Here is a 12,881-nt window from a genome sequence, read left to right as displayed (position 1 = left end):
ATATAGTGATCAGTATATAGTAATATCACACATACAGGAGGAGATATATAGTGATCAGTATATAGTAATATCACACATACAGGAGGATATAGTGATCAGTATATAGTAATATCACACATACAGGAGGAGATATATAGTGATCAGTATATAGTAATATCACACATACAGGAGGAGATATAGTGATCAGTATATAGTAATATCACACATACAGGAGGAGATATAGTGATCAGTATATAGTAATATCACACATACAGGAGGAGATATATAGTGATCAGTATATAGTAATATCACACATACAGGAGGAGATATATAGTGATCAGTATATAGTAATATCACACATACAGGAGGATATAGTGATCAGTATATAGTAATATCACACATACAGGAGGATATAGTGATCAGTATATAGTAATATCACACATACAGGAGGAGATATAGTGATCAGTATATAGTAATATCACACATACAGGAGGATATAGTGATCAGTATATAGTAATATCACACATACAGGAGGATATAGTGATCAGTATATAGTAATATCACACATACAGGAGGATATAGTGATCAGTATATAGTAATATCACACATACAGGAGGATATAGTGATCAGTATATAGTAATATCACACATACAGGAGGATATAGTGATCAGTATATAGTAATATCACACATACAGGAGGAGATATAGTGATCAGTATATAGTAATATCACACATACAGGAGGAGATATAGTGATCAGTATATAGTAATATCACACATACAGGAGGAGATAGTGATCAGTATATAGTAATATCACACATACAGGAGGATATATAGTGATCAGTATATAGTAATATCACACATACAGGAGGAGATATAGTGATCAGTATATAGTTATATCACACATACAGGAGGAGATATAGTGATCGGTATATAGTAATATCACACATACAGGAGGATATAGTGATCAGTATATAGTAATATCACACATACAGGAGGAGATATATAGTGATCAGTATATAGTAATATCACACATACAGGAGGATATATAGTGATCAGTATATAGTAATATCACACATACAGGAGGATATAGTGATCAGTATATAGTAATATCACACATACAGGAGGATATAGTGATCAGTATATAGTAATATCACACATACAGGAGGATATATAGTGATCAGTATATAGTAATATCACACATACAGGAGGATATAGTGATCAGTATATAGTAATATCACACATACAGGAGGATATAGTGATCAGTATATAGTAAGATCACACATACAGGAGGATATATAGTGATCAGTATATAGTAATATCACACATACAGGAGGATATAGTGATCAGTATATAGTAATATCACACATACAGGAGGATATATAGTGATCAGTATATAGTTATATCACACATACAGGAGGAGATATAGTGATCAGTATATAGTAATATCACACATACAGGAGGAGATATAGTGATCAGTATATAGTAATATCACACATACAGGAGGAGATATAGTGATCAGTATATAGTAATATCACACATACAGGAGGAGATATAGTGATCAGTATATAGTAATATCACACATACAGGAGGATATAGTGATCAGTATATAGTAATATCACACATACAGGAGGAGATATAGTGATCAGTATATAGTAATATCACACATACAGGAGGAGATAAAGTGATCAGTATATAGTAATATCACACATACAGGAGGATATATAGTGATCAGTATATAGTAATATCACACATACAGGAGGATATAGTGATCAGTATATAGTAATATCACACATACAGGAGGATATAGTGATCAGTATATAGTAATATCACACATACAGGAGGATATATAGTGATCAGTATATAGTAATATCACACATACAGGAGGATATAGTGATCAGTATATAGTAATATCACACATACAGGAGGAGATATAGTGATCAGTATATAGTAATATCACACATACAGGAGGATATATAGTGATCAGTATATAGTAATATCACACATACAGGAGGATATAGTGATCAGTATATAGTAATATCACACATACAGGAGGATATAGTGATCAGTATATAGTAATATCACACATACAGGAGGATATATAGTGATCAGTATATAGTAATATCACACATACAGGAGGATATAGTGATCAGTATATAGTAATATCACACATACAGGAGGATATAGTGATCAGTATATAGTAAGATCACACATACAGGAGGATATATAGTGATCAGTATATAGTAATATCACACATACAGGAGGATATAGTGATCAGTATATAGTAATATCACACATACAGGAGGATATATAGTGATCAGTATATAGTAATATCACACATACAGGAGGAGATATAGTGATCAGTATATAGTAATATCACACATACAGGAGGAGATATAGTGATCAGTATATAGTAATATCACACATACAGGAGGAGATATAGTGATCAGTATATAGTAATATCACACATACAGGAGGAGATATAGTGATCAGTATATAGTAATATCACACATACAGGAGGAGATATAGTGATCAGTATATAGTAATATCACACATACAGGAGGATATAGTGATCAGTATATAGTAATATCACACATACAGGAGGAGATATAGTGATCAGTATATAGTAATATCACACATACAGGAGGAGATAAAGTGATCAGTATATAGTAATATCACACATACAGGAGGATATAGTGATCAGTATATAGTAATATCACACATACAGGAGGATATATAGTGATCAGTATATAGTAATATCACACATACAGGAGGATATATAGTGATCAGTATATAGTAATATCACACATACAGGAGGAGATATAGTGATCAGTATATAGTAATATCACAATGTCCAAAAATATGAAATAGACATATTTGGATCGCCACGACTGTAACAACCTGTACAATAAGTGGTTTATTTATGATCATCGGTGTAAAAAAATAAAAAATAAAAATTACAACTGCATTTTTGCCAAAATAAAAATGTCTATAAATGAAACGATAACGCATCTGTACAAAAAAATGGCACCTACATAAAGTACAAGCTGTCCCACAAAAACAAAGTCTCATAAAACTACGTCGTACAAAAAATAAAAAAAAGTTCTGAGCGCTGGGATGCAAAGAGGGAAATATAAAAATATTGTTCTGTCCTTAAAGAGGCTCTGTCACCAGATTCTGCAGCCCCTATCTGCTATTGCCTGTGATTGGCGCTGCAATGTAGATTACAGTAATGTTTTTATTATTAAAAAACGAGCATTTTTGGCCAAGTTATGACCATTTTTGTATTTATGCAAATGAGGCTTGCAAAAGTCCAACTGGGCGTGTTTAAAAGTAAAAGTACAACTGGGCGTGTATTATGTGCGTACATCGGGGCGTGTTTACTACTTTTACTAGCTGGGCGTTGTGTATAGAAGTATCATCCACTTCTCTTCACAACGCCCAGCTTCTGGCAGATCACGCTGTGACGTCACTCACAGGTCCTGCATCGTGTCGGCACCAGAGGCTACAGATGATTCTGCAGCAGCATCGGCGTTAGCAGGTAAATCGATGTAGCTACTTACCTGCAAACGCTGATGCTGCTGCAGAATCATCTGTAGCCTCTGGTGCCGATGTGTCCTCGCTCGTCTGACACGATGCAGGACCTGTGAGTGACATCACAGCGTGATCTGGCAGAAGCTGGGCGTTCTGAAGAGAAGTGGATGATACTTCTCATCAGAGCGCCCAGCTAGTAAAAGTAGTAAACACGCCCCGATGTACGCACATAATACACGCCCCGATGTACGCACATAATACACGCCCCGATGTACGCACATAATACACGCCCCGATGTACGCACATAATACACGCCCACTTGGACTTTTACTTTTAAACACGCCCACTTGGACTTTTGCAAGCCTCATTTGCATAACTTGGCCAAAAATGCTCGTTTTTTAAAAATAAAAACGTTACTGTAATCTACATTGCAGCGCCGATCACAGGCAATACGAGATAGGGGTTGCAAAATCTGGTGACAGAGCCTCTTTAAGGTTAATATTGGCCGTGTCCTTAAGGGGTTAATTTCCAAACATCCAGACAAAGCAATGCTGCCCCCGTTATCAACTGCGATTCTTTTTCTTTGATAAACCTTTGCGCCCTGGACTTTCTAATGGTTCGCACCTTATTATATGACATGTGACCCTCCACTACCTGACGCACTGTAAGGCCCTGTGCACACGAACGCGCTTTTGCGGCCGCAATTCCCCTGAAAATCCACGGGAGAATTGCGGCCCCATTCATTCCTATGGGCCATGCACACGAATGTGGTTTCCACCGTCTGTGAATGGCCCAGGAGCCCGGACCGCAGAAAGAACCGACACGTCTTATTACGGCCAGGCTCATAGAAAATAATGGACACGGCCATGTGCACAGCCAGTGATTTGCGGGCGGCTCGCGGGTGTCACTCCGCGGCCGGCCGACCCGAAAATCACGGCCGTGAACGTGGCTACGGTTGTGTGCATGAGGCCTAAGGGTCAGTTCACATGGTGTTTGAGCCTTCCGTCATAGATAAACATCGCCCATAGGGCCCACTGTAAAAAAACAAAAGAACGACAGCGCAATATACGTTATTTCTTTACTTAATACCGCCGTGTTGGATCCCACCGTCTACTGCGCTATTCTACACGATAAAAAAAAAAAAAAAAGTGTGCGGACACATTCCAGACCAGCGTATACTATAAGGTCCCTATAGGAATTTGGCCCATGTGCCGGGAGCTTTCTCAGCGCATACACCAAACGTACACGGAAAACGCAGTGTGAACAGCAGCCCAGGAAATGCCTGTCGCCTCCACATGACAGCGCAACCGTCACTTCTCGCTTTGTAAACGCGACTAAAAGGGTCATTAAAGCTGCAGAAGAAAAGTTACGACAAAAGTTCCTGTATGGACGGATTATAATCCATCAGCGACGACAGAACCGCCTGCGGCTCCTCCTCCGAGATAGAAAACGGACACGTGAGCGCGATACCGATGAGGATAGCGGCCGTGATTGGTGGGATCAGGAGATACACAGCAGGGGCCGGTGTCACTAGTATTGTGAAGGCTCGGGCTACGGAGACATTTAGCCGCCACTGCGCTAAAATCATCGACTTTATTGAGACTCGCGCCGACCTCAACGTCTCCCTGTGAAGGAAAACGTTTTGCCACAAATCTGACCACGACTAACGCTAAAACCAGAGGCAATCATGGAGGCCGCGCGTGATTGGCGGTGATGTCACCATGGAGCCCGATACAACACGTCAGTGATCATCTTACAGGAAACGATTTCCAGCGTGTGATAGAACTTTAAAAATGGCGTCCAGCGCTCCATGACTGTAAAGCTGGGGGGTTACTATCCGCCCGCAGAGCTGTGACCCGTCGTCATGGACTCCACAAGACGTCTGGAGGTTCCGGTGGTCCCCGGCCCGAGACGTCGGCAGCGGATCCTGTAATGTGTGAGGTGCGGCCGCCAGGGATCGGACGTTTCTCCGGCACATCCCACAGATGATTGATCGGATTGAGATCTGGGGAATTTGGAGACATCTCGACGTCTTTGTCACGTTCCTCATCATTCCTGGACAATGTCTGCAGCGTGGCGGGGGGGGCATTATCCTGCAGCGTGGCGGGGGGGGGCATTATCCTGCAGCGTGGCGGGGGGGGCATTATCCTGCAGCGTGGCGGGGGGGGCATTATCCTGCAGCGTGGCGGGGGGGCATTATCCTGCAGCGTGGCGGGGGGGGCATTATCCTGCAGCGTGGCGGGGGGGCATTATCCTGCAGCGTGGCGGGGGGGCATTATCCTGCAGCGTGGCGGGGGGGCATTCTCCTGCAGGGTGGCGGGGGGCATTCTCCTGCAGCGTGGCGGGGGGGCATTCTCCTGCAGGGTGGCGGGGGGCATTATCCTGCAGCGTGGCGGGGGGGGGCATTATCCTGCAGGGTGGCATTATCCTGCAGGGTGGCGGGGGGCATTCTCCTGCAGCGTGGCGGGGGGGGCATTCTCCTGCAGGGTGGCATTATCCTGCAGGGTGGCGGGGGGCATTCTCCTGCAGGGTGGCGGGGGTTATTCTCCTGCAGGGTGGCGGGGGGCATTCTCCTGCAGGGTGGCGGGGGGGCATTCTCCTGCAGGGTGGCGGGGGGCATTCTCCTGCAGGGTGGCGGGGGGCATTCTCCTGCAGGGTGGCGGGGGGCATTCTCCTGCAGGGTGGCGGGGGGCATTCTCCTGCAGGGTGGCGGGGGGCATTCTCCTGCAGGGTGGCGGGGGCATTCTCCTGCAGGGTGGCGGGGGGCATTCTCCTGCAGGGTGACGGGGGGCATTCTCCTGTAGGGTGGCGGGGGGCATTCTCCTGCAGGGTGGCGGGGGGCATTCTCCTGCAGGGTGGCGGGGGGCATTCTCCTGCAGGGTGGCGGGGGGCATTCTCCTGCAGGGTGACGGGGGGCATTCTCCTGCAGGCTGGCGGGGGGCATTCTCCTGCAGGGTGGCATTCTCCTGCAGGGTGGCGGGGGGCATTCTCCTGCAGGGTGGCATTCTCCTGCAGGGTGGCATTCTCCTGCAGGGTGGCGGGGGGCATTCTCCTGCAGGGTGGCGGGGGGCATTCTCCTGCAGGGTGGCGGGGGGCATTCTCCTGCAGGGTGGCGGGGGCATCATCCTGCCGACAGAGGGCACTGCCATTAGTGAATACGCTGCCATGTAGGGGGGTCTGCAGTGAAGTTTAGGTCGGGGTACGTGTCACGTCCACATGAATGTCAGGACGCAAGATTTCCCAGCAGAACAATGTCCATCACCCTGCCCCCGCCGGCTGGTCTTTTTCCCATAATGCATCCTGGTGCCATCTCTTCCCCAGGTAAGTCACGCAGCCGGCCGCCCACATGATGTGAGACGTGATTCATCAGACCCGGCGCCTTCTTCCATTGCTCCATTTCTGATGGTCATGTGCCCATTGTAGACGCTATCGGCGGTGGACAGGGGTCGGCGTGGGTGCTCTGACCGGTCTCAGGCTACACGGCCCCATATACAGCGAGCTGCGATGCTCTGCGTGTTCTGACTTCTTGCTATCACAGCCCACAGGGACTTCAGCAGTAATTTGTGGTGCAGTAAATCTTCTGTGTGACCGGACCAGATGGACTACACTCCTGACACACCGACCACTGTATACCGAGAACCCCCCACAATACAATTTCACTCTGGTGACAGTTGCTCCGATCCTGGCAAGTATATAGGGATTGACCCTTACATAGGACTGCAGATTCCGCTTTTCTCGTTTTATTCTTCACTTTCCGGTGATTTCGGAGTCGGGAGACATTTATTTAACTGGGAAAATCTCATGAAGAGCAATTGCATTAAGGGGGCAGCCGTCTGCGTTCTGGCTCCCCGGTCAGTGTTCTGGCTCCCCGGTCAGTGTTCTGGCTCCCCGGTCAGTGTTCTGGCTCCCCGGTCAGCGTTCTGGCTCCCCGGTCAGCGTTCTGGCTCCCCGGTCAGCGTTCTGGCTCCCCGGTCAGCGTTCTGGCTCCCCGGTCAGCGTTCTGGCTCCCCGGTCAGCGTTCTGGCTCCCCGGTCAGCGTTCTGGCTCCCCGGTCAGCGTTCTGGCTCCCCGGTCAGTCGGGTCACAACCACTTCCCACCCTGTGGCCACCATTACAGCGCTGAGCTGGCGCCATCACTTGCCGGTGTCGGCGGTTCTAGTCGGCCATTGAACCCTTTAGATGCCGTGGTTCAGGCTCATTGCAGCATCTAAGCGGTTAGACACAGGGGGGGTCGCGCTGTCACCCCATCGGCACCACGCGGACGCGATCGTGGGATGCCGATAAGTGGCTATGGCAGCCGAGTGTAACAACGGCCCCCAGGTCCGGAGAAGGGGCCTAATCGGCTGCCTGTGGTTTTACACGGATACATATAATACATTGCAATTTGTTATATGAGCGATCAGGTGGTGAGACGTGTTCGTCCCAAAGTAAAACTAAAAAAAAGAAAAAGCGTAAAAAACCCCAAAGAAACGATACAAACGCTGAACGACCCGTCCCATATGATGAGTTTTCATCCCACACCGTGACGGCTTTATAAAATAAATGTAAAAATTTTTAAAAAACTGACAAGTGATTTTTTTTTTCTCATTTGGACTACCAAAATATAAAAGAATAACTACGTCAAAATAGTACCAACGAAAAGGGACTAGTCCTGAAAAAAAACAAGCCCCCCAGAGCTCCATCACGGGAAAAACAAAACGTTGGGGGACTTTAAACGGAACGACGAAAGAAAAAAATAATGAAAAAAAAAAAAGAGATATAAAAAAAGGTATTGGGACAAAGTAAAAATACAAACCTATGTCTGTAATCCCAGCGACCCGCAGAATCAAGCGATCACCTCATTTATACCGCGAGGTCAACTCCAAAAAAAAGAACTCAAAACAATGGCGGAAATATTTTTCCCTGGACCTCCCCTTAATAAAAGTTATAGAACACATGACAGGTAGAGGGCGCCACTAAAAGACCGTGACCCGCAAAACACAAGTCCTTATAGAGCTGCAGAGAACGCGGAGATAACAAACAAGGGAAAAAACTGCTGCGTCCTTAAGGGGTTAAAGGGCGGAATTCAAAAATGGCAAATGATAGAAAATAGATAGAAATAAACTGTTTACAGGAGTAATTGTGCGGGCGAGGGGCCCGGGGCCCGGGGCCCAGGCGAGGGGTCCAGGCGAGGGGTCCAGGCGAGGGGTCCAGGCGAGGGGTCCAGGCGAGGGGTCCAGGCGAGGGGTCCAGGCGAGGGGCCCAGGCGAGGAGTTGACCACTGCCACAAGTCAGGCCAATGTCCCTTTATCAATGACTCGGGGGTCACAAAGTGCCCACCTGCCAGTTCCCACAATAGGGGCCTCAATCAATGGCCTTTCTTTGGGAAGTCAGCGAGGGACACGCCAATTAATGGACTGCGGGCCGGCATGTTTAACCTCATTGGATGCTTTATGTGTGCGCTGAAGGGGATTGTGAGGAGCAATAAAACTCTGAATGTTTAGATCACTGATTAGGACAGGAGGGGGAGGGGGAGGGGGAGGGGGGTCTTGCTCGCTCAATTTGTTCACCAGTTGGGAGATGAATGGTTACAGACGCTCTGCGCTCCGCTCGCATACAACACGATCAGTGGAACAAAAGGAGCGGCAATAGGACTCGTTTTCCAATAACGTGGTGGGAGAGGATTACACCAGTGAAATCGAGCACATCTCCCAGCGTGCTTCCTATATCCCCCTCTGCGGGGCGCCGCGGGCCGGATCAATATCTCATCCTCCGCTCGCACAATGTTTAAGTGTTCTGAGGCTCGCGGGCGGAGGAAACTGCCAGGTTGTAGGTTTGAGCGCTACCTCGCCTATCGGTCTACTGAACATTAGTCCTGCTTCATGCCTCAATGGTCCTGCCGTTTCTAGGAAAATGGCTGCCCGAGTATGCGCGGAAGGACTGATGAGGTAAGAGCATTTTAAGGGGAAATTCACGGTAAAAAAAAATTGCCATCTTCAACATTTTGGACCCTTCCTTTTTGTTGGATGAAAAACCGATCAGCGTCCTGCTGCCTGACCCCCAGTGATCATCTGTAATGGGACCCAGCAGAAAGTGTTCTGTATCCCTGCAGCGCCACCACAGGAGAAATGGAGCATTACGCTGTCCATGCCGGGTACTCCAGCCCGAGGGACTCTTTATAGTCCCTACTCTCCAATCTGGCTAATAGAAGAGGCTCCCTAGTAGGGCAATAGATCATGTTTTTTTCTAAAGCATAAAACCCCTTAAAGGGGATCGGTCACTAGTTAAGTACGGCCCAACCTCCTGGCTAATCTAATGGGCGCTGTCACACTGATAATACTGGTAAAAATTGTGTCCCATAACTTTTATTATTTTAAAAGTGAAGAGCTTTTTTCTAAATATGCAAATGAGGCTATAGAAGTGGGCGTCACCAATGGCGATTCTCCTGAGGTGGAGCCTCCTCACAGCCTCTGACGCTGTCCAATCAGCATGAAGCTGCTTCACACAGTGTGAGAGACTGAGGCTGGAGGGAATGGGGATCACTTAAAACAGCCATATCTGCGGCTGTGGACCACCTAGAACAGCGGTTCTGGTGGCCTATGAGAGATAAGATTCTAATCTTTCATATGGCACCAGTTCTAGCTGTGAAACAACCAGAGGTATCACTAGTTGAAAACACAGTCGGGAATGGAGGAAGTATACTATATGATCACGCTGTGTTGATGGACTGGGAAGAGGAGAATTGTATGACTCGGAGATGGAGCATTAATAAACTAGTGACAGATCCTCTTTAAAGGGGTCGTCCGTACATTAAATGTTATCCCCTAAACACAAGATAGTAGATAAGATGCTGATTGCTGGTGGTCCCGTTCCTCTGAATGGAGCAGCAGTTCGAGAATGCGCCCTGCCGCTCCATTTACCGTCTATGGAGCTGCCGGGTATAGCAGAGGGCAGCGCTCACCTATTTCCGGCAATGCCACAGAGAACGAATGGAGCACCTGCCGATCCACCCATTCGGAGGATCTCGTGATCAGTCGGGCCCCCGCCGATCAGAACATGATCACGTATCCTGTGGTCAGGGGAGAACATTTAATCTTGGGACATCCCCTTTAAATATAAACCTATTCAGATAAGCGAGTCCCTCAGCCGGGATCCTCCGCATTTCCCTCGGCAGCAGAATATGACGTGGTAACTCTGCCCATGTAAAAGCAACCAATCAGCAAGCGGGTATAAGGTCCCACTTTAATTAGGGAAACCGTGGGTCCCGTCTAAGTCTAAGCTAGTTTTAATACCTTACAATGAAGGGGGGAGGGGATGATGGGCGCACTTCTCCGCACGACGATCCTAGCGGAGCTTTCCTCAGACACGGCAGGGGAACAGGGAACACAATGCGGATGTGAACCGCCAGAAACGCAACACCTAACGTGGCTCGGCTCCACTGGAGCCATTGCGTGGGTGTAAAGAGAGGGGGCAGGGGGCTCGTTGCTGCCATACATGATCATTTCACCTTGGAAACTATGAATAGAGAGAACACTATAATAGACAAGTGAAGGGATGTGTGACCATTAATGTATCAGCCTGAGATATTCTTATAGCCATTACAGCGCACAAATCCTACAAGAAAAAGGGTCCGCAACGATGGACGAGCACATTGTACAGGCTCCGGTAACGTGGAGCTCCGATACAGGCGTGGAACTACAAGTACCAGCACGTGGTGGCTGGTGGAGGAGTCATTAGCGGCTCACCTATCGCTACAGAGAACGTGGTCATACCGGTTACAGAACATGAGCAATAAACACGGGGATGGTTTATTTCATAGGAGAGGGAAACCCACCTGGAAGCTGCTGGGTCGGCTGCTGCCACGCTTGGTAAGTGCTACCCCAACCCTGTGTTACGAACGCCTGAGGACCACTGCAAAGAAAAGAGAGAAGACAAGAATTATTAAAAATGGCACCCAAGTCTTACCAGCTGCAGCGGCGGCAACTGTCCACACGAGGCGATAAAGAGCGATTCCCTGATACACGTATTCGCCATCTGCGCTGCCAGGATGAACGTAGTCCAGGCTGGAAGACGGCAGAGCCGATAGTGGCCGTCAGTATAATAGGGAACGGATATGTATGCAGCTCCCTCATCTAGGAGGAAATTTTCACACCGAAGTAATCCAACCTACCCATCTAGATGCCGATTATACTCATTACACACGGACACGGCAGCCTGTATTCTGCACATGGAGCCACGTACATTGGGGAATTGAACTTCATCATAGAGAGTAGCGAGTAACGATATGAAGAGGGGCTCCGGCCACCGAATAAAGAGCAGCAAATCACTTACTTTTGATGAGATGTCGCGTGTGCCTGGTTGAAGGGACTCTGCCCAAAGCTGCTCGGAGCTCCGATGGCGGTTCCCTGGAGGAAGAAAGGGTGGAACGTGTAAGAGGCAGCGATGTCAAACGACAGCCAGGACCTGCAATACCCCCCTCCCCCACATAGAAGTGAGGGGCAGAATACATGGAAAACTGCAGGTTTTGTGGAAAAGCCGGAAGTGGTCAATATGGCCGACATTGCGGCCTCCATACTCCGTTTTTCTAGAAGTCTGACGTTCAGGAAAGCCTCTGCAGAAAACGTAATGGCGGCCATAGGTCGTCAAGCAGCGTTCAGAAACTAAGCAAGGGGTTGTATTGTATATACTGGTAGTGGGAGATTTCAGAAAGACCCCTCGCCCGCACGCACGCACGGCGGCTGTTAGGACTTCAGGTGTCGGGGATACAATAGCAGACGCCTCCCTGACTGCGGCTCAGCCATATACTGTGTGACCCCCCCGGCGTTCTGCTCACAGACTCACCCCAACTTTCTCATCAATGAGATGCCGGGCCAGCTCGATCTGCTGCGGGAGCCCCCGGATGGTGAATATCCGGACCCCGGGGTCCGTGTTGGGAGGCGGATTTCTCTGAAGCTCCACGTGGGCTCCGGATTGCTGGTTTATGCTTTTGATATTTTCACCCCCTGTGAGAAAAATAAACAATCATTAAGTGACAGATTTGCAAAACAAGGGAAACGACGACTAATAAATGCAAAGACCGGCACGGAGAAACATTCAAGAAAAAACCCGTGACCCCCTCCCCAACAGAAGACGCCCCCAGGCTGCTCTGTAAACATTATCTAATTATCCGCAGATTACTGGTCATCGACTAAGTCTAATAGAAACGTATTGTTCTGCGCCGCCGCCCGGGACGTGGCGCCCTCGTGTACACAACAGATTGCGAGGACGGAGCATATGGGAGCGGCGTCTGCAAACATGTCAACAGGGTACGGATAATTGATTAAAGCGTATCCTCTGTATCAACCCCCAGAAGAAAGAGCCGACACTCAGCAGTGAGGAACAGCAGGGGGCGC

At 47.8% G+C, this 12,881-nt stretch overlaps 1 protein-coding gene across 1 annotated transcript in view; it reads right to left on the bottom strand.

Moving 5' to 3' along the window:
* FUBP3 (far upstream element binding protein 3) overlaps positions 1-12,881 on the bottom strand; it is a 58,282-nt gene that overhangs the window by 19,439 nt on the left and 25,962 nt on the right. Inside the window, exons 13-15 of the mRNA XM_075834651.1 lie at positions 12,331-12,491; positions 11,821-11,894; positions 11,324-11,400 (exon numbers count right to left, since the gene is read on the bottom strand). Coding sequence (XP_075690766.1) covers positions 11,324-11,400; positions 11,821-11,894; positions 12,331-12,491 — 312 coding nt within the window. The remainder of the gene's footprint in view (positions 1-11,323; positions 11,401-11,820; positions 11,895-12,330; positions 12,492-12,881) is intronic.

This window comes from Rhinoderma darwinii, chromosome 8 (genome assembly GCF_050947455.1).
Source record: "Rhinoderma darwinii isolate aRhiDar2 chromosome 8, aRhiDar2.hap1, whole genome shotgun sequence".
NCBI lineage: Eukaryota > Metazoa > Chordata > Amphibia > Anura > Rhinodermatidae > Rhinoderma > Rhinoderma darwinii.
Note: the sequence above shows the minus strand (reverse complement) of the source record. Positions and strands in the feature narration are given on the sequence as shown.